Source organism: Pimephales promelas, chromosome 9 (genome assembly GCF_988280905.1).
Source record: "Pimephales promelas chromosome 9, fPimPro1.hap1.1, whole genome shotgun sequence".
Classification (NCBI taxonomy): domain Eukaryota; kingdom Metazoa; phylum Chordata; class Actinopteri; order Cypriniformes; family Leuciscidae; genus Pimephales; species Pimephales promelas.
In genome coordinates, this window is record NC_142777.1 from 17,936,037 (window position 1) to 17,963,936 (window position 27,900).

At 36.6% G+C, this 27,900-nt stretch overlaps 1 protein-coding gene across 1 annotated transcript; it reads left to right on the forward strand.

Moving 5' to 3' along the window:
- Nucleotides 1–4,266: 4,266 nt before the first annotated feature.
- On the forward strand, nt 4,267–27,736 carry shtn3 (shootin 3). Its single transcript, XM_039654493.2, has 18 exons — nt 4,267–4,407; nt 4,545–4,603; nt 6,213–6,273; nt 12,031–12,125; nt 14,624–14,786; nt 14,913–15,010; nt 15,249–15,330; nt 16,475–16,569; nt 16,847–16,993; nt 19,393–19,546; nt 19,634–19,793; nt 19,906–19,976; nt 20,060–20,163; nt 21,246–21,260; nt 22,190–22,273; nt 22,517–22,637; nt 23,640–23,916; nt 25,231–27,736. Exons 1-18 carry the CDS (start codon nt 4,374–4,376, stop codon nt 25,373–25,375), a joined length of 1,965 nt encoding a protein of 654 aa, XP_039510427.2. The 5' UTR covers nt 4,267–4,373; the 3' UTR covers nt 25,376–27,736.
- The last annotated feature ends 164 nt before the right edge of the window (nt 27,737–27,900 follow it).

A 27,900-nucleotide genomic window follows, 5' to 3' on the forward strand; every position in this document is an offset into this window, starting at 1 on the left:
GCCGTTGAGCGTACATCGGTTGTACATTCGCTATTGCGATTGAATAAGTGCATTCAATAACGTCCACGGTTTCAGGCCACTACAAATGGCTGTCCCCTAAAATATTGCCCTATTGCCCGAGTCTGTTTCCTATGATTTGGACTAAGGACAGAGACTACACCAAATAACTTTTCTATACAACTATAGATAGACACGCCACAGTATATTGTTCTATGAATGGTATATTGAAAACAAGACTGCAAAACTCCAATGTGTACAACCGACTAATCGACGTTACAAAACGTCACGTTGTTATGCATTCACACTAAGCCTATATTCATTGACATTGTACCCATGACTTTTTTTACTAACACCCTTACAGGAACTGCAGCCAAGCCTCAGGAACTGTGAACAAACCATACATGCAGTGACGTTACAAAAGACTTGCATGGCAAACATGCCAAAGCTTCAGGTACACATACATACAACAGCTCTTCAATGGACAATATTACAACATTCAAGATAAACAGAAAGCATGTCATTGTTGTGACTAATAAACAATAAAAAATTCTGAATAAGAGACAAATACTATTGTCTTTGGTGAAGTTTATTTTCTTGCAAGAAAAGGTGAGGGGAGGGCATCCTTCCTCTTTTATAGTCTTGACCCTCAGAATGACATCTCTTTAGGCCAATAATCGTATTTTCAACCGAACATGCTTAGTCTTATTCATCATATTTTATCCTTGATAGGTGGCCCTCCTGTCAAGTACCAACACCCTTTTAACATTCCATTACAATTACATATTAGAATTAGGATTATGACTGCTCTTTTACTGTCAGATGATGGTCACAAGGATCATACAATTTCTTCCACATGATAACAACACGTGAAGATTCAGAGGCAACAATAGCCCACGTCATGTCAATAGTGAAATCGAAAAGTCACATAAAATCCTTGAAATGCCACGATTCACTACTGAAATGCCCTCTTCCTTCCTAATCATCATGAAAGCAAAGTCCTCACTTCACTCTTTGAAAACATCCCCTTTTTAAATTGTCCTTAAACAAAACTTTGTTCCAAACAATCTATAAATCATATAAAGCCCATATGCAGACACTACAAAGCAATTGAGCAGCAGGGGTGTTCACGAAACCCATTTAGACATTCCAATTCAAATTTGATGACTCTAAGTGAAGAAACATTATCATATAATCATATAATTAGAAAATAAAAAGTCATACCTGTGACAATGTTAAGAAATATCATAAGGAGACACAATACAGTGAGATGTCAACACTGGATTATTGCAGTGTTAATGGAAAAGCAGGGGCAATAGTTATTTCTAGGATGCAAAATTTTACTGTGTTGCAGGAGATTGTGGGTTAGTAGGTGGTGAAAATGGAGAGCACACACTTCCAGGAATGGTCCAAACAGGTACAGTATATGGGATCGTTGGGGAAGGATCGTTGGGGAATCTGAGACACAAGGAAAAGGTAGGAGATTGCTGGAGAAACGTTAGAGTATTGGTAGAGTATACAGGTGAGGTGAAAAGAAATTATGCATTCTAAGGTAGGAAGGCATCAAGGCATGTCCAATTCCAAAGTTAGCTTTACTTCATGTCTCTTGAGATCTGATCGATTTTTGAAGGCATCAGATGTGTCTTTCGCTGCCTTTGACATCCTACAATTCTGTGCTTTCCATTCTGTGACAGCTGGGCTAAAAAAAAAAAAAAGCACTATCTGAAAGTTGCAACTGGTGGTCGGTTTCGGAGTGCACATTTTTGACAATTGTTTTCCACTTTTGATGTAATTTCTAGCGAGAAATACTATTGTAGTAAATAAACATTCACTTAGTTATCACCAATGCTCAACTATTTGATTGTAATCATTAAACTGTTGTACCTCTTCAGAAGTCTGTCAGAAATCAGTTTTGTGAGGTACCTTTGTGCACAAACACTTCTTCCTCTTACTGTCCGCTCACTCCTACAGTATTACCGCCACCTACTGTACAGCCTACATGGGTGATGCATCTGTGTATTCTTTTTATTTATTTATATCATTTATTTATTTATTTGTGGATGTAATGCCTCACCCACGTTCTGCTGGCGCTGCATGTTCAGCCAACTTCCACCCTGGGCTCCTCAACCTTCAAGGTGTGCAGAAGCATCACAATCCCCATACATTATATCTTTTGCTCTAATAAAAAATGTTACAACAGCCCCATATCTGAGAATCTCTCTTTTCAAAGAGGTCCATGACATGATTACTGGTTGATTACTACTACTTTGTTGATCGTCAGTTACATAAAAAAATACTCTACTGTTTCTAAAACATCACACATACCATTTTCAAGCTTCTTTGTTATTGCAAGTGTTGAATTTAATCCTGTGTGTCCTAATCTTAATCAGATCATTACTTATTTCAATCTGTATCTTCCATTCTTTTCCCACTAATTTTGAAATATTATAATACCATCTCCATGTGCTGCTATTTTCCAACCTTTGTTGCTATTTATTTACTGATTTTTCCTCACTTCTCCCCAATATATCCAAGTTTTTAATGGCGTTTTTGCTAATTTATCTGCAATTTCATTTCCTGCTATCCCAATGTATGCCAGTATCCAACAGATGTACACTAATATACCCTGTTTCCCATCTGTATAATTGTCACTTCCTGTAGACATTATACTTTTAAGAGCTAACGATGAATCTGAACAGATCACAGTCCTCATTGCTTAGTCTGTTCAATCTATTTTAGCCCTTCTATTATAGCAATTAGCCTAACTGTGGGATACAGACAATTTAGACTTATTGTTCTCTTAAATCTCAGAATATATACTCAACTTTTTGATTATCTTTAGATCCATCTGTAAACATCTGCATAAAAGAGTCTTTCTCTCCAAACAACAACATTGATTTCATTACTGCTGATACCCTTCTTCTGCTTTTTCTCTGTCCTCTAATAATCTCATTTCAACAATAGGATTTTGTGCAAATACTGCCAAAGCCATTGCCTGATATAAAGCAGCAAGGTTTTCCGTTGAAGACCAGATGCAGACTGAATGTGTGTGTGTGTGTGTGTGTTCATATAGTGCTCTTGATGAGGTTGCTGATTGGTGCCAGGTGGTAGATCAGTAATTGTGTTGTCGTGAAGGCTGTGAGTGTGTAACAAACAACAGGCAGGCAAAGGACACAAAAAATGACACATGAAAGTCATAATTATAATCAAAACTTCCTCATAATTGTGGATTATTATATCTAATTATTAGCAGTGTTGGGGAAGTTCGTTTTAAAAGTAATGTGTTGCAATATTGCATTACTCCCTAAAAAGTATAACTAATTGTTACTTGGTTACTTGAAAAGGTTATATTTTTGGGAAATGTAAAGGCACTTTCACCCGAAAAGTCAAATTAATCAACCACAGCAAATGTGAAAATGCTGAAGAAAATAAAAATTCACACCTGTACAGTACGCAGCTCAAACAAAACCATTCTGGATTAGAATAGGACACATGACAATAAAGTGCACTTTGTTTCCAGATTTCGAGGTACCAGTTAATAAATGGGAAAACAAAGTAACTTGCGTTATATATTTGAAAAAGTAACTCATATTTTTAGTAATCTTATGTAATTTTATATTACATGAGATATTTTGTTGTATATTTAAAAATAATGTGTTTAAAACAAGTGCATTACATTAACTTAGTTTCTCATCATTTTAACAATGTCATCATTTCAATTTTTATATCATAATTGTGACTTTATATAGGCTATATAAAAACATATATATATATATATATATATATATATATATATATATATATATATATATATATATTTGTTACAAATTAATGATGTTTGTGATATGGATTTGTATTGTAATGTGATGGCATCGCTATTGTTTAATGTCCCAGTAAGAAAATAAACTATCTACTATTTGGTATTAATTAAAGGACAAAATGAAACATATTTTAATGTTATTGCAAACTAAATGTATTTCTAAATTGCATTCTAGTAAGCTCCTAAATTGCATTCTCTTTCTTTTTAAAAGGTAATTATGAACATGTGGATAGGCACGCAATGTATTACATTACAATATGTTTCCACTCAGTGGTTGATTTAGCGTCTTGAATGCATTGAAGCATCTTCATCATTGACTTCCATTGAAACAGATGTCGCTTTAAGCGGAGTTTGGCTCCCTCTCGAGGAGGGGATTGCAGCGAGCATCTTGTCACGTGACCTAAATTAATATTCAGTAGTAATATTCTCCTTACAGCAAATCAAGTACGTCGAACGTGACATAAGTATTTTAATATTCATGAGGTAAGCCTTCGCCATAGTAGACGCCGGGCGGTACTGGTACATTGGCTGAGTCTTCTGTGTGTGAGGAGGGGAGATGATGGATGCTCCGCCGCTGACTACCGGCTGTGGTACTGAACATTTAAAATATAACACTCCAGTAGACTAGTTTTGAATGGCAACGATTGTATTGAGGAAAGCAGCAGATGAGATGACTGTTTAAATGTTGAATGTTTTGTTGTATGAGGAATTGTGTTGATTTGTGCAGTGAGTGAGATGGAGGCCGGTGGAGATGAAGAGGGAGAGGCTCGGGAGGAGAGCAAGGAGGTGAGAGAAGATGCATGGATAAAAGAATAGGCTATATCTTTAATGCCTTCGCGTCTATTTATTAGCTGACATTCCCTTTTCATGGACATACATTATTCTCATAGTAGTGTGAAAAAGGATTTGACTGTGTGAGTTAACCGGCTTTTTTAATCCATTCGAGGGTTGACACCCTTTTCATGTGACAGGGTCTGCGCATCTTTTGTATTTCATATAAGTGTGCAGATCACACAGACGATGACCTTAAAGGAAAAATATTCATTTGTCACGCAAGCATCATTTGTGCGGTTGCAGATGACACTTCTTAATTTCTCTGTTTGTGGTTTCATGCATTTTTATATTTCGAATATGGTTTCATCATTCATTTTAAAATGTCTAATTCTTGAATGATATGTTCCAAATAAACTGCATTTATTTAAATTTACAAACGAATTGATGTTTTATAGTGACAGTATAAGGTTTCAGGTATCAGTGGATCACTATTTGTGTGGCAAGGCAACACTATTTACATTACAAAGATGCCAGGAGGTTTTTTAGAGCATTGCACCACTGTCGCTATATCTGACAAAGCCCAAAATTATAATATTTAAAGTGGGACCTAAGACAGGTATATTCATTTTGGGACACAAGACATCCTTAATGACACATTGATATCCAGAATAAACATACAGTGTAAGTGTACTTCTGAAATCTGGTTCAATAACTCAAATTGCAGAGCAACCTTTCAGAGAATCACTACACTACAAACCACTATTTTGTGTTAAAGTCCCCGTGAAATCAAAATTGAACCTATTTACTTTGTTAGCGCATATTACTAGTCTTGTGGTGAACAATTAATCCGTGCAAGTAAAAATATATTTAAAAAATGTTTTACCTTGGTAATCTTTCATCAAAATCTGAAAAGTTACTTCCGGTCTGGAACGGTTTCTTTTTCTGATGACGTAGGTTTCACAACTTGGGTGGGGAAACGCTTAACCACTCCCCTCAAACCGTTAGTTTGCTATGAGCGAGAGATGGAGAGGAGGAGCGCTAGAGTAAAACCCTGCCCTCTGTTCAATATTCCGTTTCACTTGGAAATACGTCACAGCACTGGAGAAAAATCGTTTGCAACTTCCGGTTCACGGGGACTTTAAGTACATTCTGGTGAATATACAGTTCAAAAGTTTGGGGTTGGTAAGAATTTTTTTTTTTTTAATTCGTTTTTAAATGCGTAGCTGTCAATGGAGGGACAGCAACCTCTCAGATTTCATCAAAACGATCTTCATTTGTGTCATGGTGTGTAATTAATGACAGAATTTTCATTTTTTGGTAAACTAACCCTTTAATATTTTTTCTGGAAACCATGATATATATAATTTTTTTTCTGGACTCCGATGAATAGAAACTTTTGTAACATTAGACATGTATTTAGTGTCACTTTTGATGTTTAATACATTCGTGCTAAATAAAAGTATTCATTTATTTGAAAAAAAAAAAAAAAAATCTTACTGACCCCAAACGTTTGACCAGTATTGCAAATATACTGTTTTAGAAACTGCATGTGCTCTCAAATTGTTTAATTTGTTATAACTTCTATTTTGTCAATATGCCAACACTTTATTGTATTTTCTAGTGCCAGAGACTTGCTGCAGAGAGAGATGAGGCTGAAAGGCAACTCAAGCACATAAAACGAGGTAGGATTGTGAAAGAATGTAAAGTCATATTCTGCAATATATATATATATATATATATATATATATATATATTTTTTTGGTAAGGTATGTTTGTCATTCAAAGTAGGAAGAATAATATTGGAATGTGCAGTGTAGAGCAGATTCTGTTTATAGGTGCGGTACATAATCACTTGGATGTCATTAGTGGTAAAGCATCAGATTCATTTTCTGATCATCTGTATAGACCAGAGGTCACCAGTTAGATTGCTGCGGTCCAGATCCCAGCTCAGTCTGGACCATAAATCAATTCTTACAAATTAATACAATTATATATATATATATATATATATATATGTATAGATAGATTTTTTTTTTTTTTCATAGCACCCCACATAGCCCCTGCTGGCTCTTTTACCACAAAGATGCTCCAAAAGTCTTGAGCTCACATGAAACTGAAATTACGATAGCCTTTTTTGTCTATATGACGTATTCAACGGCTTTTCGGACAAGAAAAAATGTAGGTTGGGACTTGATGTTGTCCATCAGGAATTGGTTGGACTTGGATGGTTGTGATCAGCCCATTCTCACCCCCAAGGCGTCACATAACTGACGCCTTGGGAAGCATTTGACCATGCTTCAATATCTGACGCTTTAGGCACCCTTTAGCGTCAGTTAGATGACGCCCTAGGATCGCGTGTACCCTACCCCCACCCCACCCCTAAACCTAACCGCGTCCTCTAACTGACGCTTTCCTTTAGCGTCAGTTAGATGACGCCGTAGGATCGCGTCATGTAAGTGACGCTAAAGGGCGCCTAAAACGTCAAATATTGAAGCATGGTCAAAGGTGACGCCTTGGGGTGAGAATGTGTTGTTGTGATTTGCTATTTCTGTGATGTCATGTGAGTGACAGGTTGTTACGTCCTCACGCCAGTAGCCTAAACATCATCAAGAGGGAGGGGAAGTTATTTCGATTGAAGATTACAATATTTCAAAATTACATTATTCTTCTTTTAATTCTTTTCCAATTCTCCTTGGTATACCCTGTACCCATACATCACCCTTTTCACAAAGAGGAAGAGGCAAAGATGATCTCACTTGGCACATCCCACTACACTGACGCTTGATGTTGTCTTATCTCATTTCCTATCCCCTCACCCTCACCCATATCACCATTACCTGAGGACTCTTCTGAATGGTCTGTTATTCGTAGGTGTTAGCAGGTATTCCAGTCTCCATGGCTACTGGGAGCCAACCGTAGAGATGTATTAGTGTTAAGGTGACCTTACCTGCTTCCATTCCATTTTGTGACATGTAAGGAAACCTAGCCCTACAAGCTAAGTTGTTAGCACTCTGACAACACTCTAACGGCTGCCAGGAACTGAATCTGGAAATTGTTCTCAGGTGAGAAAATGTTAATTCTTCTCTGCGAGTTTCATTTGACAGGGTTTCACTTGCTTTTTCATAAAAAGGCCAAATGTTGAACTTTTATACTCATGTTTATATAGTGAATATGTGCAGCACTGAGGAGTATTTTTAACACATTACTCAAAGTGTCATGTTATTTATGTAGGAACTTGTAAAGAAAGATTTTTTTTAATTCTTTTGAGATACATTATTTGGTAATACAGTTTTATTGGTAATACTTTGTGCAATTACTACAGTTACCAAATATTTTCTTAATCATAAACTTTATTCAGCGATAAAGTGTGGGATATCAGTATGTCATTTTACCTGGAAGCCAATTTGGTAAATCATTGTGAATACTAGTTATTGTGCATAACTGTATACTGAGATGAATCCAGTTTTATTTTAGACTAGATTGGCCTCTGCTTTTAGGTTATGCTTGCTGCTCTTTTTTTATTGGTGTCCTGGAATTGTCATACCTTCCCTTGGGAAGCAATGTAGAGCAGCTGAAGTCAGCTTTCATCACTGTCTTGTTATGTCACTAAATTATTAAAAATCACCAATTATGAATAATTTATGAGTAGAAAATGAATAGGCACCTTCCTTTCAACCTTCCATTATAGTTCATGCCAAACCCCTCATGCACTTTCATATCATTTCTGAAATGCATGTCACCTTGAATACAATTTAGTGGAAATATATTCAATATGAATATCTTGTCAAATGTAATGTTCACAAAATGCATGGTATTTTCACAATTACCTTGTGAGTTATGTTGATGAGACTTTTGCACCACTCTCGTTAATTCTTCGTTTTTTTGCAGTGCTTTTATTTTATAACCTTACTACATGGCACAAACATGACACAGCAAATGCCACAGTAGTTTGTCCTACTTGCTGACATACAGGACAATAGTCTTGTGCAGACTGCATGCGATTGGTCTGTGCTCTATTTAATGATTGGCTGCTGCAGGGGAACTGCTGTTTAGTATCTGGGAGGTGACTGGATCTGTGTCTGGCAAAGCAGCTGTCTCCCACCTCCTCTTTGGGATGCTTCATTAAGAATAGCCTCTGCACTTATGCAAATGAAAACACAGGCCCATGTGTCAAGCTATTACTCAGCTAATTTACCTGTACCATTTACATATCTTTCAGTTTGTGTGTGGAAAGAGTGAAATCTTTAAGCCTATATTTACATAAAAATGAATGCTTAGCATTTTAATGCATGCAGTTTACACACCCACCCTGCGTTTGAAGTAGATTATAGGTTGCAAATTAGTCCTGGAGTTGAAATCAAAATTGCTGGGGGATTATACCTGAACTGTTATGATTTATTAAAAGATCTTAATCGCTGCGATCAAAATTGGAATGAAGCGCTTCAGACTAAAGGCAACCCCAGCATTTTCTTATAGTAGCAAACACATGCTTGTTTGAAGCAGCTGTTTCCTGTATGCTAAGGATGCTACTGTTTTACTTTAAGCTTTCCTCTCTGTTGGACTGACTCCGCAGAGCCATATTTTGCTCATGCTGCATTAAGCGTGGTGGACTTGCTGACCTAGAATCTGTACAAAGAAGAAAGCCCAGAAGCAGCGCTTTCTTGGTCAATCATTCTAAGCCAAATGAGATGAGTAGAGGAGTTTGAACAGATCTGCAAGGGAAAGAGAGAGCCACACCCCTTTTATTGTCCTGCTTTAATTTCACGTGCAAATTGACTCAGATGCAGAATTAGTGAATGACCCAGATGCAGTGTTGGGGTTAATACATTACAAGTAAAACGAATTCCGTAATCAGATTAGTTATTCAAGTAACTATTAAAGTAATGCATTACTTTTAAATTTACAACTAAATATCTGAGTTATTTTTTAAAACAAGTATTAACAAATATAACATGATGCTAATTGTAGTTCGAGACTAAAAGGGAGCATACATTTACTTTATCTTACCGTACAAGTTTGCAGATAAACAGATTCAATATTCCTTAAAATGAGTTATACATAACACAAATGCTGTTTACTTTATTTAATCTTTATTAACCAACGTCTTTGCTGCTGACCTGTGGTGATCCAATTCAATCACACTAATAATCAAAAATTTCTTTAGATAAACATCCCATTTGTGTTTCATTTTTTATTTATTTATTTTTTTTATTGCTGAAGTTAGAATTTTTAACTTTCCGCTGAAAGGTCTATTTGAGCTGTGCCCTCTTAGTCATTCCACTTTTGGTGTGAAAGGGCCTTTACATTTGGCAAAAAAATACAACTTAACCCCCTAAAAAACAATCAAGCCTATCCCAAGTGAGAAAAAGTAACGCAACACATTACTTTCCATAAAAAGTAATGAAGTAATTCAATTAGTTACTTTTTTAGGGAGTAGCGCAATATTGCAATGCATTAATTTCCCCAATACTGTCCAGATTTAGGTCATTTTACTTTTATTGTAACTTACAAATGGCAGATCTGGTGATTTATACAGTATTTGGCTAGTTGACGTGACATTTCAAGCAGTTTCTGCCATGCTCAGTGGTTTTGTAATCGTCTTTATGTCCTTATGTTTATTGAGAATGTCGATAAACCTTTTATCTAGATTTGATTACGTGTTGGGTCAAGGCTGTGATTGATCAGTAAGCTAAAAAATGGATGCAATGGATTTTGTATGACTTTTCTTTTAAATTTCTCTTATTGCTATGCTGAATTATACCTTGTTATACTATTTTTTTGATTTTAGGTTTAAAGGGGTCATATAATGCCATTTTTATACAAGTTAATATGATTCTTTAGGGTCTAAATGAAAAGCTTGTAATATACTTTAATTAAATATTCTAGGAAAACTAGGAAATGAACTTGCACTCCCTGGGCGGGTCTGCACAAAAAGGAGGTGTGTTTAGCAAACTAATTCCCTAGTGCTTTTTTGCATTTACAGAAAAAAAAAAAAACTAGTGCAAATATTTTTATCATTATATGATGGTTGTCTACAGGCTGCTAACACACATTTCAGTACAATCAACTTATAATAGTGCATGTAACATTATATGACCCCTTCAAGCAAGTGCTCTGATTAAATCTGTTTAAAGATGTTAAAGCTGCAAACTTCACATGTCCCTGCCAGGTCATTCTCTTACTGGCTCTGCAGAGCTGCTCACTGCCGCACTGATGCCCATCCTGCATATTTATCAGGAATGAAGAAACAGGTGTCTTAATCCTGCTGCATTTGATTATCAAATAGTATAATGTGAATTGATATATTATAAAACCACATTTTTTAATGGCAAATATTATTAAATACAAAATAATCAAGTTGATGGACTGTTTTTTATTATTGCATTTTTTAATGTGATATCTGGGTCAGTTTCATGCATCACTCCCTAAATAAGGGGTCAAAATGAGGACAAGCATTGATAACGTCCCGCTTTCCATTCTCACGATTTACAGTGTTACCACATAAAAAGAAAATTAGGCGAAATGTTTATTCCGAGAAAGGGCTTCAGGGCAGGCTGGTGATGTACTTTGCTGTGACTGCATGTTGAGAGACGCATCGTTCCTGCATAATTCAACAGCCTTTCATGGAATAATGTATAATAAACTCCCTCTCTTGATCATTTCCTGTGAAATGCACAGGCACAAATGATGCATTTACCATTTTATTTTGACCGTGCACATATATTAGTATGTTATATTTGATTTAAAAAGATTGTTCATTTTCAATTTATCATTTTAAAGAACTGCTGAAAATTGTGTTTTTTTTTAAATGCCACTTTAATGTATTTTAGAAATAGTGCAATGCACTAAAGACAAACGACTTGTTTAGGAGCCTCTTTGATGTGAGCTGCTCTGACATATTCTATGACATCCAATCCTCTATTTGAGAGGCCAGTGTAGTGTATAGAGTTGCAGTTCATCAATGGTACCCAAAGTGTTGGGAAATGGTCCCCATTGTGAGCATGTAACTGATAACTGTCTATATCATTAGACTCCAGTAATGTGTCACTGAAAAAAAAAAAAAGAAAAACAAAAAAAACATTTCTGTTGCTGTTTCCTCATTTAGAAAATGTTATTTAAAAAAGGTAGTATTTGTGGATCATTTCTTTGCATCCTGATTTAAAACACCCCTCATGAACTATGTAGAAGAATGACTGAATATAGATGAAAACATGACTATACTCCCACTTTTATTGCCATGAGAACAGGCTTATAGCTTTCTAGCTGATGCTTTTATCTAAAATGTGCATCTGTCATACAGGACTGTATTTCTATTTCTAAAGGAGTTACTCCTTTTAGAGCATCGAAACACAGTACCTGGATGATGGATTGGACTGTACAGTAAATATGGCCTGCTGTGCTTTCATTTACTCATAAATGCATTTCTTTTCTTTGCACAGTTTCCCAAATGGTGATCGAGGAGGTGAACGTACTACAGACCCAGCTTGAGATTGAGAAATCTTGCCGGGAAAATGCAGAGGCTCTGGCTACCAAGGTGTTTATCCAACAATACTATTCTTCTGTTTTGTCAGAAAACGTCTCGGGTTATGTCTGTAACCCTTGTTCCATGAGAAAGGGAATGAGAACTGCGTCGAATGACACTTTGGGGAAACGAGTACCCACTATGCCACAAATGCCAGTCTGCATAGAGGGTGAGACCTTAGACCCCCCTAATAGTTTATATAGGCCACTACCAACAAGTTGTCTGACCTCACAAGGACATGATGAGCTTTGAGGTCCGACAGGAAGCTCCTCAGAGCTCGTAACACCGCCAACATCTCGAGGCAGTTTATTTGCCAGGGGCATGATGGTCCTGCCATAGGGCTGTCATAAAGCGGCCATCTATGACAGTGCCCCAGCCTGTGAGGGAGGCGTCTGTCGAAACAGTTTTCCAGCGACATGACGCTCCCAACATTGAACCTTGGGACAGAAACCAAGCTTTTTTCCACATGGATAGGGAACAATCTGCGCATAACCCTGATCATGTGGAACTGGTTCCCCTTTGGGCCAAATGGAACCCAGCAGGCCGAATGGAATAATGCTGGACGCCGCTGCCATGAGCCCTAAAACTCTGAAAATGTTTCACAGTGATGGCTTGGCCTAGCTTTATCCTGGACACTGGGGCAAGAATTGACTCGATTTCATGCTGGACACAGTCGTGCCCCATCATGACTGAGTCCCACACCACTCCCAGGAACATGGTTCTCTGGGCTGGTGTGAACACGCTTTTTTTCGTGTTGATTCTCAACCCCAGACTCTTGATGCCAAACCGCCAGCTCTTGTGACTGGGCCAGAATCAGGCAGTTGACGATGTAGTTGAGCACCCTGATGCCCTGGAACCTCATCGGTGCTAGAGCTGCATCCATACATTTGGTAAATGTGCGAGGGGTGAGATCTAGGCCAAACGGAAATTGCTAGGCCAAACCTGATATTGGTACGCTTTGCCCCCGAAAGCTAACCTCAAGAAGATGTAAGAATGGATATGTGGAAATATGCGTCCTTTAGATCTATCGTGACAAGCCAGTCCTCGAATCGAATTTGACTCACGATGATGGGAATAGTGAGCATCTTGAACCTGAATCTCCTCAGAGAAAGATTCAAGTGTCAAAGATCTATTATTGGACACAACCCCCCATCCTTTCTGGGAACTATAAAGTTGCGGATGTAAAACCCGGACTCCCTCTCTGGTGGAGGAATACGTTATATAACCTCCTTTACCAGCAGGGAGTTTACTTCCTGTTCCAGTACCCGACCCTGCACTAGGTCGACTGCAGTCCAGACCACCCAGTTGAACCTTGGTGGGCGGAAACCGAACTGCAGCCTGGACCCCTTTTGAATAGCGCACAGGACCCAAGGCGAAATATTCGTACGATTTTTCCACACATCTAAATATTTTACCAAGGGAACCAGGCTCTCGAGCTTGACTTCGGGTACCAATCGGGATTCGTTCTCAACCCCCTGAAGCGGATCTCTGGCAACGTTTTACCGAAAACGGTTCTCGATTGGTGGACGCCAAGCCTGTGGGGCGGACAGTGCAGTACACATTCGCTAGAAACCGATGCGTCCCGAAGTGCACTTGGCAGCGAGAAGTCGACATCGATTTCCTGCAGACTTGATGGAGGAGGCGACCTTGATCGCTCCGCCACGGGTGGGGCCACCCATAGAGAACCTAGGCTGGCTAGGACCTCTTAGTCAAAGTTTTTTTTAGCCTGCAAGACGGCCCTCAGGTCGCCCTGCTGCCTTTGGGGCTTTGCCTGAGAGCATTGTCTATGCCCCCATGTTGCTTGAGTAGGCAGAGGAGCTGGCGGCTGGCTGCGGCTGCCCACTAGGGGTAGACTTCTTGGATTTCAGTGGCGAGGGAGGTATTGCTTGAAGGCTGCAGACTGTTATGAAAGCATCTGATCATAGCGATCTGGATATGTTTGCATAAGCTTTTTAATTCGGCACTCCATTCAATTCATGTCGCAGTTTTTTATTTAGCCCTTTATATAATAGACTGCTTTAAAGCAATCAGCGTTACATTATTGAACACAAAAAGTGCTTTAAAACTACAACTTCAGTTCAATACAAAGTAGCTCGCCAGTGTGTTGTTTTTACTCATGTAGAAGATTTGGAGAAGATTTCTTCAAAGAAGGGCGGAGCCTCAGAGCATATTTATGAATCGCCACTGACCAGAAAGTTTAAAGGTGTTTATCAGCGAGGTGAACATTTCCGTAAAGTTTGATTTGGCGCGCTGTTTCTAGTTTAAGAAACAAACTGATTTTGTTCAAAATGACATCACACCAGTTCGTTCTGCAATTTAACTTGAAGTATCTTAACGCCTTAATGAATTTGTCTAGTTATGACTGTTTGTTGACAATTTCAATCTCTACTAGAAAGCAATATAATCATAAAAACAAATGCTGTAGTTAACATGATTATAATTGGTGAACATAAAAGGAGACATTTAAAACTATGTCTCATTCTGAATTCTCATTCAATCATTCTGTTTAGTTGAACTGTGAGAACAAGAAGTTGAAGTATTTGAGCCTGTCGTCGCGGCCATGTCTGGACGAGCTGCTGCCCAGTATTTCTGATTGCATTTCCCTAGAAGAGGAGACTGAACAACAAGATCCCAGTTCTGACCCCTTTTCTCAGTATAAGCTGCAGGTCAAAGGTAAATAGCATAGAGCCTGTGTATCATAGCAATGTATTTAAATGGGGGGCAGTTTATAAATAAGCCTGTGTACAATTTCCTTCGCCATAGAATAAATGTCCATTCCAAATTCTCATTTTTCCATAGATCTCCAAGAAACCGTGAGTTCTTTGCTGGAGGAGAAGAAGCAGTTGGCATGTAAGCTTCAAGAGCAGCAAAGGAAGATAGACGAGTTGACAGCACTTGTGAGTAGCAAAGCAACTCTTTTACTTTTTACACTGAATGAAAGGCCGAACTCAGTCAGGCTTGACGGCAGTGGATGGGGGCCTGGTCTGCAAAGTGTCTTCCAGTATTTTAACCTGTTCATAAATAATAAATGAACCCTACTGTATTGATGATCCTAAAAGGATATCAGAGTAACAATGTCTAATTGAGTTTCTTTGTTGATCGTTTCTCAAATATGTGCCTTATGCTAATTTGCAGACTGAAAAGGAGCAGGCTGAGATGAAGGAGCTTTATAAAACCATTGAGCAGCAAAGCAAGACCATTAAGAGGTTCAACAGGGGTGAGTATGGACTTTGTGAATACAGAGCCTCTTCATTTCCTCACTTGTATTCAAATTCATGAGCATGACATCATCTCAAATGGCCTGCAGTGCATCTGTGCATGTGCCTTCCAAGAAGATTAATGTTCCCCACCAGCCCACTCACTGCCGGCCACACGTCAAAGTCCTTGATCAAATTATCTGTAAAAGATTCACCACAGGAAGTCCCTCTGTTCCAGCTGGGGGTGATGCACTTTGTTTTGACATCCTCTCAGCTCCCTCTTTGCTCATGTGTTATTACTTTGACTGGAATATTGGAAACAGCAGTGCTCAGGTCATATGCTGACTTACTTGACTGACTTAGTGGGTTTAACATGTTTATTTTTAAGACTAACAGTTTTGCCTATGAAATCTGATTGAAGGAGCCACATTGTAACATTGCTGATGCAAGTGCACATGTGATTGAATATCGGTTGAATAATACATGAGTGTGTCACTGTTCATTAGGGATGGAAACCGGTTCTTATTTTCAGCCATTTCCATTTGCAAAGAATACCATGACAGTAAAGAGACAATATAATCAAAATATGTTTTCACAAGTAAATTACTATTATGAACTGGTTCTTAATTAATTAAAATGCCTAAAATGCTTAAAAACCTCAAAAAAGGTTCCTACTGTTCAAAAGTTTGGGGTCGGTATGTTTTTTTAAAGAAGTCTGTAATGCTCACCAAATATAATGCTGGGTGGAAACTGGGATACATTTTTTTTTTCCAGGATTGAATAGAAAGTTCAAAAGAACAGCATTTGTTTAAAGTAGAAATCTTTAAACATTTTAAATGTCTTTCCTGTAACAATTGAATAAATATTTGAAGTTATTCCCATCCATACTATCCATCGAATAATCTATTCCTGTAAAACAGTGTCTATAATATTTGCCTTACTAGGGATGCCCTAAAAAAGATTTGGCATATATCTTAAAACCGATAAGTAATGTATTATATCCTTTAGCTGAGACACTTCAGATGTGCACTGTTCGCCATTATGGTTTTGAATTGCTTGAAATATGATTAGATTTTTATTTTTGGTAAGGAAGTTTATGCCTGAAGAATTCTTACAGGGATTTTGCCATGCCTATTGCTTTATTATGATTGTTTATCTCTTTAGTGTCTTTGATGGCCACTCAGGAGTATGAAAACATGAAGGAGCATCTGGATTTGGAGCAGAGCCTTCGGCACAAAGCAGAGACCTATGCACATGAGGTATGTGACAAAACATATCTAATTCACTTCATCAGTACACGGTTGACAGGACAACTCCAGTCCATGCATACTCTGGTGACCTCAGAATCCTACTAAAAGACAAGATAATTATATATATATATATATATATATATATATATATATATATATAGTGACTGTAGAGTTTGAATTGTGTATGGCTGCCTGCATCACGGTAGAATGTTTAATTTCCTTTAGTTGTTAAAGATAACCATCTGAAATAGCCTAGTTGTTTCCTTATGTATATTTTCTCCTGTAGATGGTGGTGAAGCAAAAAGAAGCAAACAGACAGAGCATGATTCTGCTACAACAGGTAGATCCCAGCATTCAACTGCTCAAAGCTTTGGAAGATTTGGCCAATGCGACCAAAACATTAGAAGAAGAGAGAATACAGCACCAAGACAAGGTAGGAAACCATAAAGTCTTTTAAACACATTTGAATTTGATTTAAAGATTGGAATGTATTGTATTTCATTGAACACAATAAGCCTGATAAGTAATCCTGAATTACATGATAGGATTAGAAAATGGAATTTAATCTAAAACCCCTTTTTCAGTTATTTAAACAGTCAGCTACAGCTTTTACAAAAATCCTTTCATAACTACTAATCCTCTAATGTTCGTTTTTTAGAACTTTGTAAACGGTTTTATCTGTGCCACGCACAATCCAGTTTAAGCAGGCACTAAATGGGATGAAAAAGTGCTGTGCATTTATCTCCACTATAAAAATGAATATGCTTTATCTAATCAATAAAATTGTGGCAATCGATTACAAGCAATATTATTAATTAAATAGGAAAAATTAGAATTGATTAATACTTAATCAAAATATTAACCTAAAACAAACACTGAGCACCATAATGGTGACTTAAACATACTTTCTATGTAAGTATGTAATGTAAAAATGCAATCTTAAATCTTTAGAAAATCTCAAAATGGATTATTTTTAATTAATTTTAACATTATAATGTTGCCTTAATTCACTTGTAGAATTTAAATGATTGAATTTAGTTAGTAGTGTTTTATATTTCATTAATTTAGACAAAATAGTATTGACTAGTTCATTTGCAGCATGTATCCATGTATGCGGTGAAGTTGGCATTTTAAACAGCTGATTCAGGTGTCTGGTGTCTGGTTGAGTGATGCTGTACGAATATGCCAGATCATTGACCGCATTCATGTTTTTTTTTGTTTTTTTCATCTGGGTCTCCTGTGGCTCTTCTCTTCTACACTTGCATCCTCAGCAGTTACATATACAAGTTTTCAAACCACATTAAATGACAAACATATGTGAGTGGTAGGCTGTCAACACAACCACAACTATATTAAACCAACAAAAATCTCAAGAGCACCAGAGGAGACATCCGGAGGCTTGATAGATTCATTCAACAGCTTTCTGTGTTAGCAAATACAGAATTTCCAGATCATCAGATACTTTTTACACATGATAGTTACAGACTGGATGAGCTAGACTCAGATCTAGGCAATATTCTGTTCATGCAGGCAGTGACAAAAGGGCAAATGCTGCATAACTAATACTAACATATGGGTTTTAGAGTTTGTGAACTGAGCACTGTTGTGTCATCAGTCAATATACAGTCTGACCCACAATTCAAATCCAAAGAGCATGGATCCTAACTTCAGACGTCACATAATCAATAGGCTATGTTAGCAAAACCTTGTTTACAAGTCAGCCTGTAAATATGAATTCTGTACCAGAGTCAAGGACATTTGACATTTTGCACAGGTTTGAGTTCCATTCAAGTTTATTGTCCCAATTCAATCTAAAAGAATGAAAAAAAAAATAAGTCTATTTGAACAAATCATTTCAATAAAACTGTTTATGGGCATTTAACTCAATATTTGAGTATTGAAGTCCTTGTAAAAATGTTTTGCTAAGTTATGAAAACACAATTTCTGAATGTTTCTTGCTGAAGATGATAATTGTGTCATCAGCATACATCTGACATTCAGCTTTTTTACAACATGATGGTAATTCGTTTATGTATAAGCTGAAAAGCAGAGGCCCCAAAATCGAGCCTTGTGGAATTCCCATTGTAGATTTTCAATGTTCTCTAAACATTCTGAAACAATTTAAAAATGATTAGTCGAATATCCAACTCAAACGTTTGAGGAAAAAAAGACATCCAAAATGTGTATTGACATCCAAATAATGTATTGAGATTATTTTTGTGCTAACATTTTGAGAACATTATTAAAGAACAGATAACTTTGAAAAAGAAAAAACATTATATTATTGCTGGAAAAATGTTTGTTCATAATCTTGCCAGAACTTTAGCAAAAGTTCTCAGAATTTTCCTTATTAGCTGGGAAGATGGTGATGTGTTTTTTCTACATATAATTCAACCAAAGTTTCAACAAAAATATGATTTTTTTTTAACACAAAAATAAAATTAAATCATTATATAGTCTATGGTAATTGTGTAATACTATGGAATTTTCCACATACAACTTAGTTTTATTGTAAAAAAAAAAGTTTTTTGTTTATTTTAATAAATTTACAATTAACACAAGCCTGACATCTTTTCTCTCTGGTACGCCCTCAACTCTGAGACTTTAATAAAATCTGTGCATACACTTTAAAAATGCAGGGTTGTTTTAGCCCAAATTTGGGTCAAATATGGACAAACCCAACCAACTGTTGGGTTTTAAATTAATTAAAAGATTTAACCCAATAGCTGGGGTTTTACCCATATTTGTGTTGAAACAACCCTGCATTTTTTAGAGTGTACTAATATAATCTTTTCAACATGACTTGAACGTATATGTCCCATTCGTTTGCAGGTAAAGGCTCTAGAGGCTGAACTGGAAGAATGTGCTTTGCGTAAGCAGCTAGTTCATCTGCAAAGGCAACTAGAGATATTAGATGAAGAAAAGAAAGACACAGAGGGACGACTGCAGGAGGAAGAGAAGAAAAACAGTGTTTTGGAAATGAAAGGTAAAATTAAGGAGGATTTTAAATCTTAAGGCCAGATACTACAACTCAGAAACATAACGTCCCGCCTCCTTTTGTCGTTTGTCACAGTGAAAGATCTGCAGGAGGAGAGGAGGAGCTGTGATTCAGCATCAGCCCCCTCCCCTGGGACCGCTCCTCCCCCGGCCCCTCTTCCTCAACCACCTCCACCTCCCCCACCCCCTCCTCCTCCACCTCCCCCACCTCCTCCATCTCGCTGCAACCCCCTCAGGTAACGCCCCACTTTATTGCACTGAAGCCAGACTGTCATACACCATCATTAAAACAGTTTTGTTCTTTATCCCTGCTGTGAACGTCTAATTACATCTCTTTGTTTACGCCAGCTCTCTCATTGCGATTATGAGGAAATCTTCCAAGGGAGGTAAAGGAAGCCCAAAACAAGAGCAAGCCCCAGGTGATTGTCCCCCTTTTCCCTATAGTCAGAATGGTGTATTTTTATTATGTTGCCCTGACAAACACTATCTCTCTTAAATGCAGTAACTGAAGCTGTGGATGACGTTAAAGTGAAAGCCGTCAATGAGATGATGGAGAGAATTAAACACGGAGTGGTTCTTAGGCCTGTGAAGAGTCAGGACACTAAGGTTCGGCAAAATTCTGAATTTATTTGGCTTGAAATTTAAATCGAATTGGCCACACCCCACATGATTTTGAATTTTGAATTCTGTGAAATAGAGTGCACTTCCATCATAGGCTAAATACAAAAATATATAAATGGCATTTCAAATGTTTACACTGCTGTTTAAAGGTTAGGGGTTGGTACATTTTTTTAAATGTTTTTGAACATAATTCACACCAAGGCTGCATTTATTTGATCAAAAATACAGTAAAACAGTAATATTCTGAAATAGTTTATATTTGAATGGTCACACTTTAGTTTAGGGTCCAATTCTCCCTATTAACTAACTATTAACTATGACTTGTCCCTCAAACAACTTTATTATTGCTTATTAATAGTTAGTTAGGTTGTTAAGTTTAGGTATGAGGTAGGATTAATATATGTAGAATATACATATGTTAACATTTTAATATATTATAATATAATGTTTGTTTGTTTTTTCCTTTGATGCAAAGCTGAATTTGAATCTTCATTACTGCAGCCTTCAGTGTCATATGATCCTTCGGAAATCATTCTAATATTATGATTTGTGTCTCAAATCATTTTAATAAAATGATTTGCTGAAACAATTCTCATTATTATCAAAATTTTTGATATAAAATTTACATTTATTTTCTCCATTTTTTTATTTTATTTATTTTTTTACCATTTTTCAGGATTCTTTGATATATTTGAAAAGCTCCAAATGACAGCATTTATTTGAAATTGAAATATTTTGTTACATTAAATGTCACTTTTGATCAGATTTATTAATTTATTAGTGCACTTGTTTTTTTTAATGCTAAACATTTTTAACGGATTATTAAAAAGTACTTTTAAAATAATTCGAATTTAATTAAATCCACAATAATTTCTTAAAATTTCTTCATTTCTTAAATTCAAATTGCAATCCTATCTTGCAACTCCAATTTAAATTCAGAAGCTAAATTTGAATTTAATATGAATTCAGTTGTAAACTGTACATTGATTATGTATTGTGTGTACTGATTGATGGTCTGTTTATGTTTCTCTACTCTGTACCATCATCTGCTGACCTCATCGTTGCAGAGATTTGGCACGAAGGTATGTTCAGCTCACGCATATTGTTTACAGTGTTTAACAACAGTCCTCACACCAGATCATTGTTCCACATGCAGCAGTGTTAACAGTTCAGACGGCTCTATTACAATCAAGTTTTACAACTCAGCACCATTTTGTCAATACAAAGATCCTGTAGAAATGGTTCATAGCACTTGATCGCCCTCCCTGAGGAAGAGTCGGATCATTAAGGCATTTTGCGTATAGACAGTTCATAGCCTGAGAGGGACCCATCTTGTTTAAGTTATTGATGGACAAAGCCATCAAGATCATCCTGAGGCTCAGAGGAGCTGAATAGATTCAGATCAATAGCTTTAGTCCCAATTTTAGAGATTGACTGCATTCTCATTAATGCTGCACTGGCAGATTGTCTTTTGTTTTTGACTTTCGGACGTTACTCATCTAAAATGTATGAATAAACTTAAAAAAAAAAAAACATGATAAATCACCAATGTTATTTATATACTTTTAAAGTATTTAATAAAAATATGAATTGGTACATTTTCATTTTTCAATTAAAATTGAATGCGTTTTAAGAATTTATGTTTTTCTGTCATTTTAATTAGTTTCTTTTAATATTTCTATTGAGCTTTAGTTTTAGTCATTTTACTTCAACTTAAACATATTTATTTCAGTTAACAGATAAGGCAAACATTTTCATTTTTGCTTTTCATCTAATATTATATATATATATATATATATATATATATATATATATATATATATATATATATATATATATAATATTTGAAAAAATTTATTTTATCTCAGGTATACTATTAATTACCAAAGTGATTTTTTAATAGTTTTAGGTAAAAACTACAACAGGGATATTATATCATATAATGTTTTTTTGTGAAAATATTTTGTGATTTGAATATATAATGTAACTTTTCTTTGTTCCTGATCCACAGCAGCCGATGCCAGCAGCAGTTGCAGTGGCAACAGTGGAGGAAAAGCACCAAGAAAGTGCAATGGAAGAGCTGAAAGGCATTCTGGTAGGCTTTCTGATTAACTGATTTTAATACCCCCTTGTCATCTACTGATCCACAGATTACAGAAATCCATACCATTATTTGTTTGTTTGCAACAAATAGTTCTACGATGACGGTCATGGTGTTCAGTAGTGTTTGTGCGAATAAATGCATAATATACTAAAGTATTCTTTACTTAGAAATGCCAAGATGCCAAACTCAGCAATGAATCGTTCATCAAATTCTGTACTCTCTCTGAACCTTTAGGAGACGGTGAAGAAGAGTCCCAGTCGTGGGTTTCAGGAAGTGGTTCACACTAAAAAGGACAGTGAACTGGAAGTAATTCTGAGGAGGAGACGCAAACAGGCCTGTGATCCCGACACAGAAGGCAAGATGATAAACACTACTCTGAAATAGTTGAACGTATGCATTGACTACGTATTTGCTGTTGAAACAGGAAGTATTACATACTTTATCAAAGGGCTTTTAAAATAGCCTGTAAGTTCTACACAGCTAACACAAAGAATGTTTGCTAACGTCCCCATTAAGTTTATTGGAAATGGAAACATTTGGAAAACATTCCATTTTATCTTTTTGCAAACATTATGGAAACGTTACTTTCAAAGTTCTCTAAACATTCCGAAACAAGTTGTAATGTTTAAAAAAGGTTAGACAAACGTCCAGTTAAAACATTTCAGAAAAAAACAAACAAAAAAAAAACATGATATTTAAATAATAATTTATTAATATAAGTTAGCTTCTTCCTTCTCCTTTTTTTTCCTATATTCTTTTTCTTCTCTTTTGAACATGCTGAGATTTTCTTTTTATTATTTTTTGTTTAAATATGCTCTGTTATCAATGACCATGTTCTGAAGAGGAAAAGGAAATGAAAAGAAATAAAATTATTCAAATTATTCAATTATTCAAATAATATTTTTGTGCTAACATTTGGAGAACATAATAAAAAAACTTGGTAACTTTGAATGAATATTCTATTAATGATACAAAGAAGTTTTTTTTTTTTCCACAGCTTTGTAAAGTTCTGGGAACAACCATGAACCAGTTGCTACTTTCTATTGCTAGGCAATTTTGATTGGATGAAATGTGTGTAATGCAGGAGGAGTAATTATTATTTTTGCTTGGATTTCCAGGAAGAGAAAACCTGAATATTTTGAAAAGTATATACTGTATCTAAACTAATGTCAGCATATAGTAGTTAAATAGCATATAGAAAAAAGCTAATAGGCATGGACTAAAAGCTACAAAAGAAATATTTGATGCCTTTAAGTCGTGGTGGTGATGATGATAATGACATTAATGAAAAATGTATTCTGCATAATTCTGCATAACTCGAGGGAATAATGACACTCCTTCATCTGTTGCTCTGTAGATGATGGGCAGCTGAGTAAAGTCTCGTCATCAAACAGCCTGAACGGACGACACAGTTCTGACTCTGGCAAAGACACAGAAGGGCCAGGCAGCAGCTCTCTGTCAGGCAGTGAGCGCGGATCAAGAACCAGCTCAGACTCGGGCCGAGAGCCAGCCATGGCTCCACAGGGCTCCGATTCTGGCATGGAGTTCAAAGGAGGCGCTCAGACAGACAGTGTCTGCAGATCTCTCTCTGAGAAAGAGCCCATTGAGCCGGTCACCAACGGCTGCTGTTCAGGGTAAGGTTACACTCACACAACTCGTTTGTTCAGCAGTCAACCACAATAAATTAACTAAGATGTTAAAGTGCCCCTATTATGTCATTTTAAAGATTCCTATTTTAGTTTTAGAGGTCTCCGACAATGCATGCATCAAAAACACTTTAATTTTCTCATAAGCATTGCAGCCTCTTTTGTCACAGGGTCGGAAACAGTTTGATAATAGATCCAGTCTCTCTAAACTCCTCCTTTCTGAGAGCATACTCTGCTCTGATTGGTCAGATGGCCCAGTCTGTTGTGATTGGTCTACCAATTACATTGCCTCTCAGAAACGAATGGTGCTTTTCCACCGGTGGTACGGCTCAGGGGTGCGTTTCCCGAAGCATCGTTAGCCAACTATGGTCGCAAGTTCCGTCGTTATCAGCGTAGTTCAACGAGTCGGTGTTTCCCGAAACCATCGTTCCAACGAACATTCGCAAACAGCATCGCAAAGTTGTGTGGTTTGAACGACAGCTCTCGACCTGTGGTTAGAAGCATCGTTTGTATATTTCATGACATTTGGACGTAATAAATCCTTATCTTGAGCAAAATAAGCAAGCTGACATTCAGTACAACCGGTGCCTTTTATTTAGAATACATACAAATGGAATTTACGTCTTTTAGTCTGTCAAAAGATTTGAAGTACCGTGTTTGAAGAGTGCGCATGTGCGAACGTGCTCTACCATGTAGGAACGAGTCTGGTAATAAAGCAAAATAACTAGTCCTCAGATGACATGTCTGTAATTTATATTAACAAATCTAGCATTAAAAAAATTGGAATCGATTCAGAATCATTTCTCGATTCACGATGCTTCGATTTATTGTCCTAGCCCTAATGAACTGTAACAATGGCGTCGGTTTTACCGCATCAATTCGAGCCTTAGTCCTTATCCATGCAAAGTGGTTCTCACTCTCGACATGTCGACAACATGAACCAAACTCTTCCAGGCCACTGTTTGAGGGTCAAATTAGCAGATGCTGTTTGTGGACAGTAAATGAAGACCATAAGCTGGCATTATGCAAATTTGTTACAAAACTACAGTACATAGGTTTGAGCAGGAAATTAGACTGAATTACTGATGACTTGTTTCAGGCAGATTAGAATCAGTTTCTGCTTTTGGGAGACAATAACTCCATTTATCTGCATTTTGATCTATGAAACTTTGTAGACCTTTTACATTCACACTACATGAAAGGTAATATCTAAAAAGAGTTAATAGGGGCACTTAAGTATGGCATATATTATACGTAGCCTGTTCACTTTTGTTGTAATTTTTGCATATTCTTTATGATCAGTGAAGTGAAGGATGGAGGTCCAGAGAAGTGGGACAGTGGGTCCAACGGGATTGGCCATACGGATGCAAGTGAAGACCTGCAAACCATCAGCTCCTCTGCACAAAGCCCCAATGCAGCAAAGAGTAGCACAGACGCCGAATGTTAACGGCAAGTGGCGCTGCAAGGACCGCTGCATTTTTGCACAAAACCATGCTTTCTAAATTAGTTTGTTCCAAATTTAAAATCAGCTGGTCATATTTCAAAATATTATAGAAAGTTCATTTCATCATTTGCAGCTTGATTATAATTACATTGAAACAAAAAACATCTTACCAGACACTTTTTTTCTTCTTCATTCCTCTCATTGACAATGTACTGTATCTGCCTTTACCTATAATAAACACAGGGTGTTTAGATGTTAGGGACATCTGTCATAAACTTTAGATTAATTCTATAGTTGCTATTAGATTCATCTTAGATTCATGGATTCAACATCTGAGTCGCATTTCCATAAAAATGCAAGCAAGGAAACTTTAACGATGAAGTGTGTAATTCTGTGCCACTAGCAGCAGAATTTGAGTCTTTTTTAGTGATCTGGATCCTTTAGCATTTCCTTTCATCTCAATTATTCAGAAACGGTGGTTATTTGGACCCCATTCACTTTCATTGTATGGACAAGAGCAGTTGAAACATTCTTCCTATTTGTTTGACAGAATTATACCTTAAAGATAGATACATTTTGCTTGCTAACCAGTCAAACCTTGATGCCTCAGGCCCAATTGACAATTCTCAATCAACGTGTGAGTTTGAGGTGAATAATGGCAGATGCTGCAAGTAGCACAGAATTGACTTCAGATTAAATGCAAAGCATCAGAACAATCCTGACAGAATCACTGCACTGCACATCATGGCACCTTGTTCTTCTAAAAAGGTCCTAAGTGTGAACTAGACTATCCAAACATTAATCAAGAGATGCAATTATAAGCCATGTAATCGATTTTACCATAAAGAGGAACTGGTCTGTTCTGTCTACCTCTTAAGACACACCTCTTGGGGATTTGAGATCATACATCCTAGATATTAGGAAAATAAATACCATCAAGTCATGGAGGGCTACACACGCATGTCTTCCGCCATGGCGTTTCCAAATATTTGCACTGCATGAATGCACTGTACAAAAGGTTGACTTTGATTGACAGTTGCTTCTTGATTAGATCCGCTCTCTAACTCTGAGCTGTTCCAATGCAATATCATCTGCAAATTGTAATATTGTGCAGGATCAGGATGCCTCTAATAACTGCGAATATTTGCCTTGTGACTCCTCTTGACTCTAAGTGGATCATGTTAATGGAACGACGTGAGTAATATTAATGAGACAGTTGAGTTCTGGCCGTCTCATTTGTCCTGTTTTTATCGCCCAGCTAACAGGTGACGTTCCTAGATCTTTGGCTAATGTTCTGTTATGAATAAATGTTCTTCCTGTAACGTTTGTTCAAAAGTTATCTGGCGTTTAACAACATTCTTAAAATGTTATTTATACATTGTTCATGGAACTTTTTTTCTGAAATGTTTTAGTTTTTCAAATGCTTTTTGAACGTTACTCCTTACTGCTCGTTCAGAGAATAGACGACTCAAAAAGTAACATTCTCATAATGTTTGCAAAATGATAAAATGGAACGTTCCCTTAATGTTTTCTGTATATTTGCATAACCAAAAAATTAAGAAATTAAAAGGTTTTTTTTTTCTTTTTACATTTAAAAACTGGATATTTGAACACTAAGAGAAAATACAGAAAATAATTTAATGGGAACGTTAGAAAAACTTTCTTTGGGCTCTTTCACACAGAATGTGCTTTGATTCATTTTCAAAAAACGTTGAACTTTTTTTCATTTCAGCGCCACATTTTAAGAGTGGTGTGTCATTCGTGAGAAGCTGCAAAAAACGTGAGCACAATGTCCGTCTACAGTGTGATTACATAGAAAAACAATGGAAAAGTAATGCATTGGAATGGAAAAGCACATTCTGTGTGAACAGCCCCTTCGAATTTTTGTTAGCTGGGTGGTCTGAAGTCTTGATATCAGGCTATCTGACAGCTGCAATAATATATGGACAATAATTGCAAATACTGAATTACTTGTGGTTGCAATTATGTATCACTTGTGAGAAAATCTGAATTGTTTTATTATACTTGTTTTCACACTGTCATCTTTCAATTTTTAATAACCCACATTGACGTGACTCATATACACTCTTTTTTATTGTAGGAGACTTGTTTAAATTGCTCCTTGATTTCTCACCACCTCTGGAATGTGTTTTGGCCTTAATGTTTGCACCACTTCTTCCTTTCCGGCCTTATTGGAGTGTAGGATTTTGTATAAGAACTCTGAGAGGTGATTTATCTGACTTGTGATGTTGAAATGAGTGTGTTTTGAAGCTTAACCTGAGTGTACCTGTTTTTATTTGAACTGATCGAAACCTTCCTCTTCAACACCTTTTAAACTCAACTGAATAAACTTATGAAAAAACACTTGAAACTGCTTTTTCCTATTTTAAAAAAAAAAAAATGTCATCACATCGTATCATTCAACGTAATTTAGCACAGTAAACATCGGTTGTGCATAAGCAATTAAGTTAAAATGAGCTCCTTTTTAAGTAGTGTGTTTCTCTAAGTAGCTGGTCTCTAGATTCTCT

Bases quoted from the DNA above. Each gene is read 5' to 3' on its own strand.
- shtn3 (XM_039654493.2), top strand. From the start codon at position 4,374: ATGATGGATGCTCCGCCGCTGACTACCGGCTGTG. The intron at 4,604-6,212 runs GTGAGAGAAGAT...TGTATTTTCTAG, and splicing joins CTCGGGAGGAGAGCAAGGAG to TGCCAGAGACTTGCTGCAGA. The intron at 19,794-19,905 runs GTAACGCCCCAC...TGTTTACGCCAG, and splicing joins TCTCGCTGCAACCCCCTCAG to CTCTCTCATTGCGATTATGA.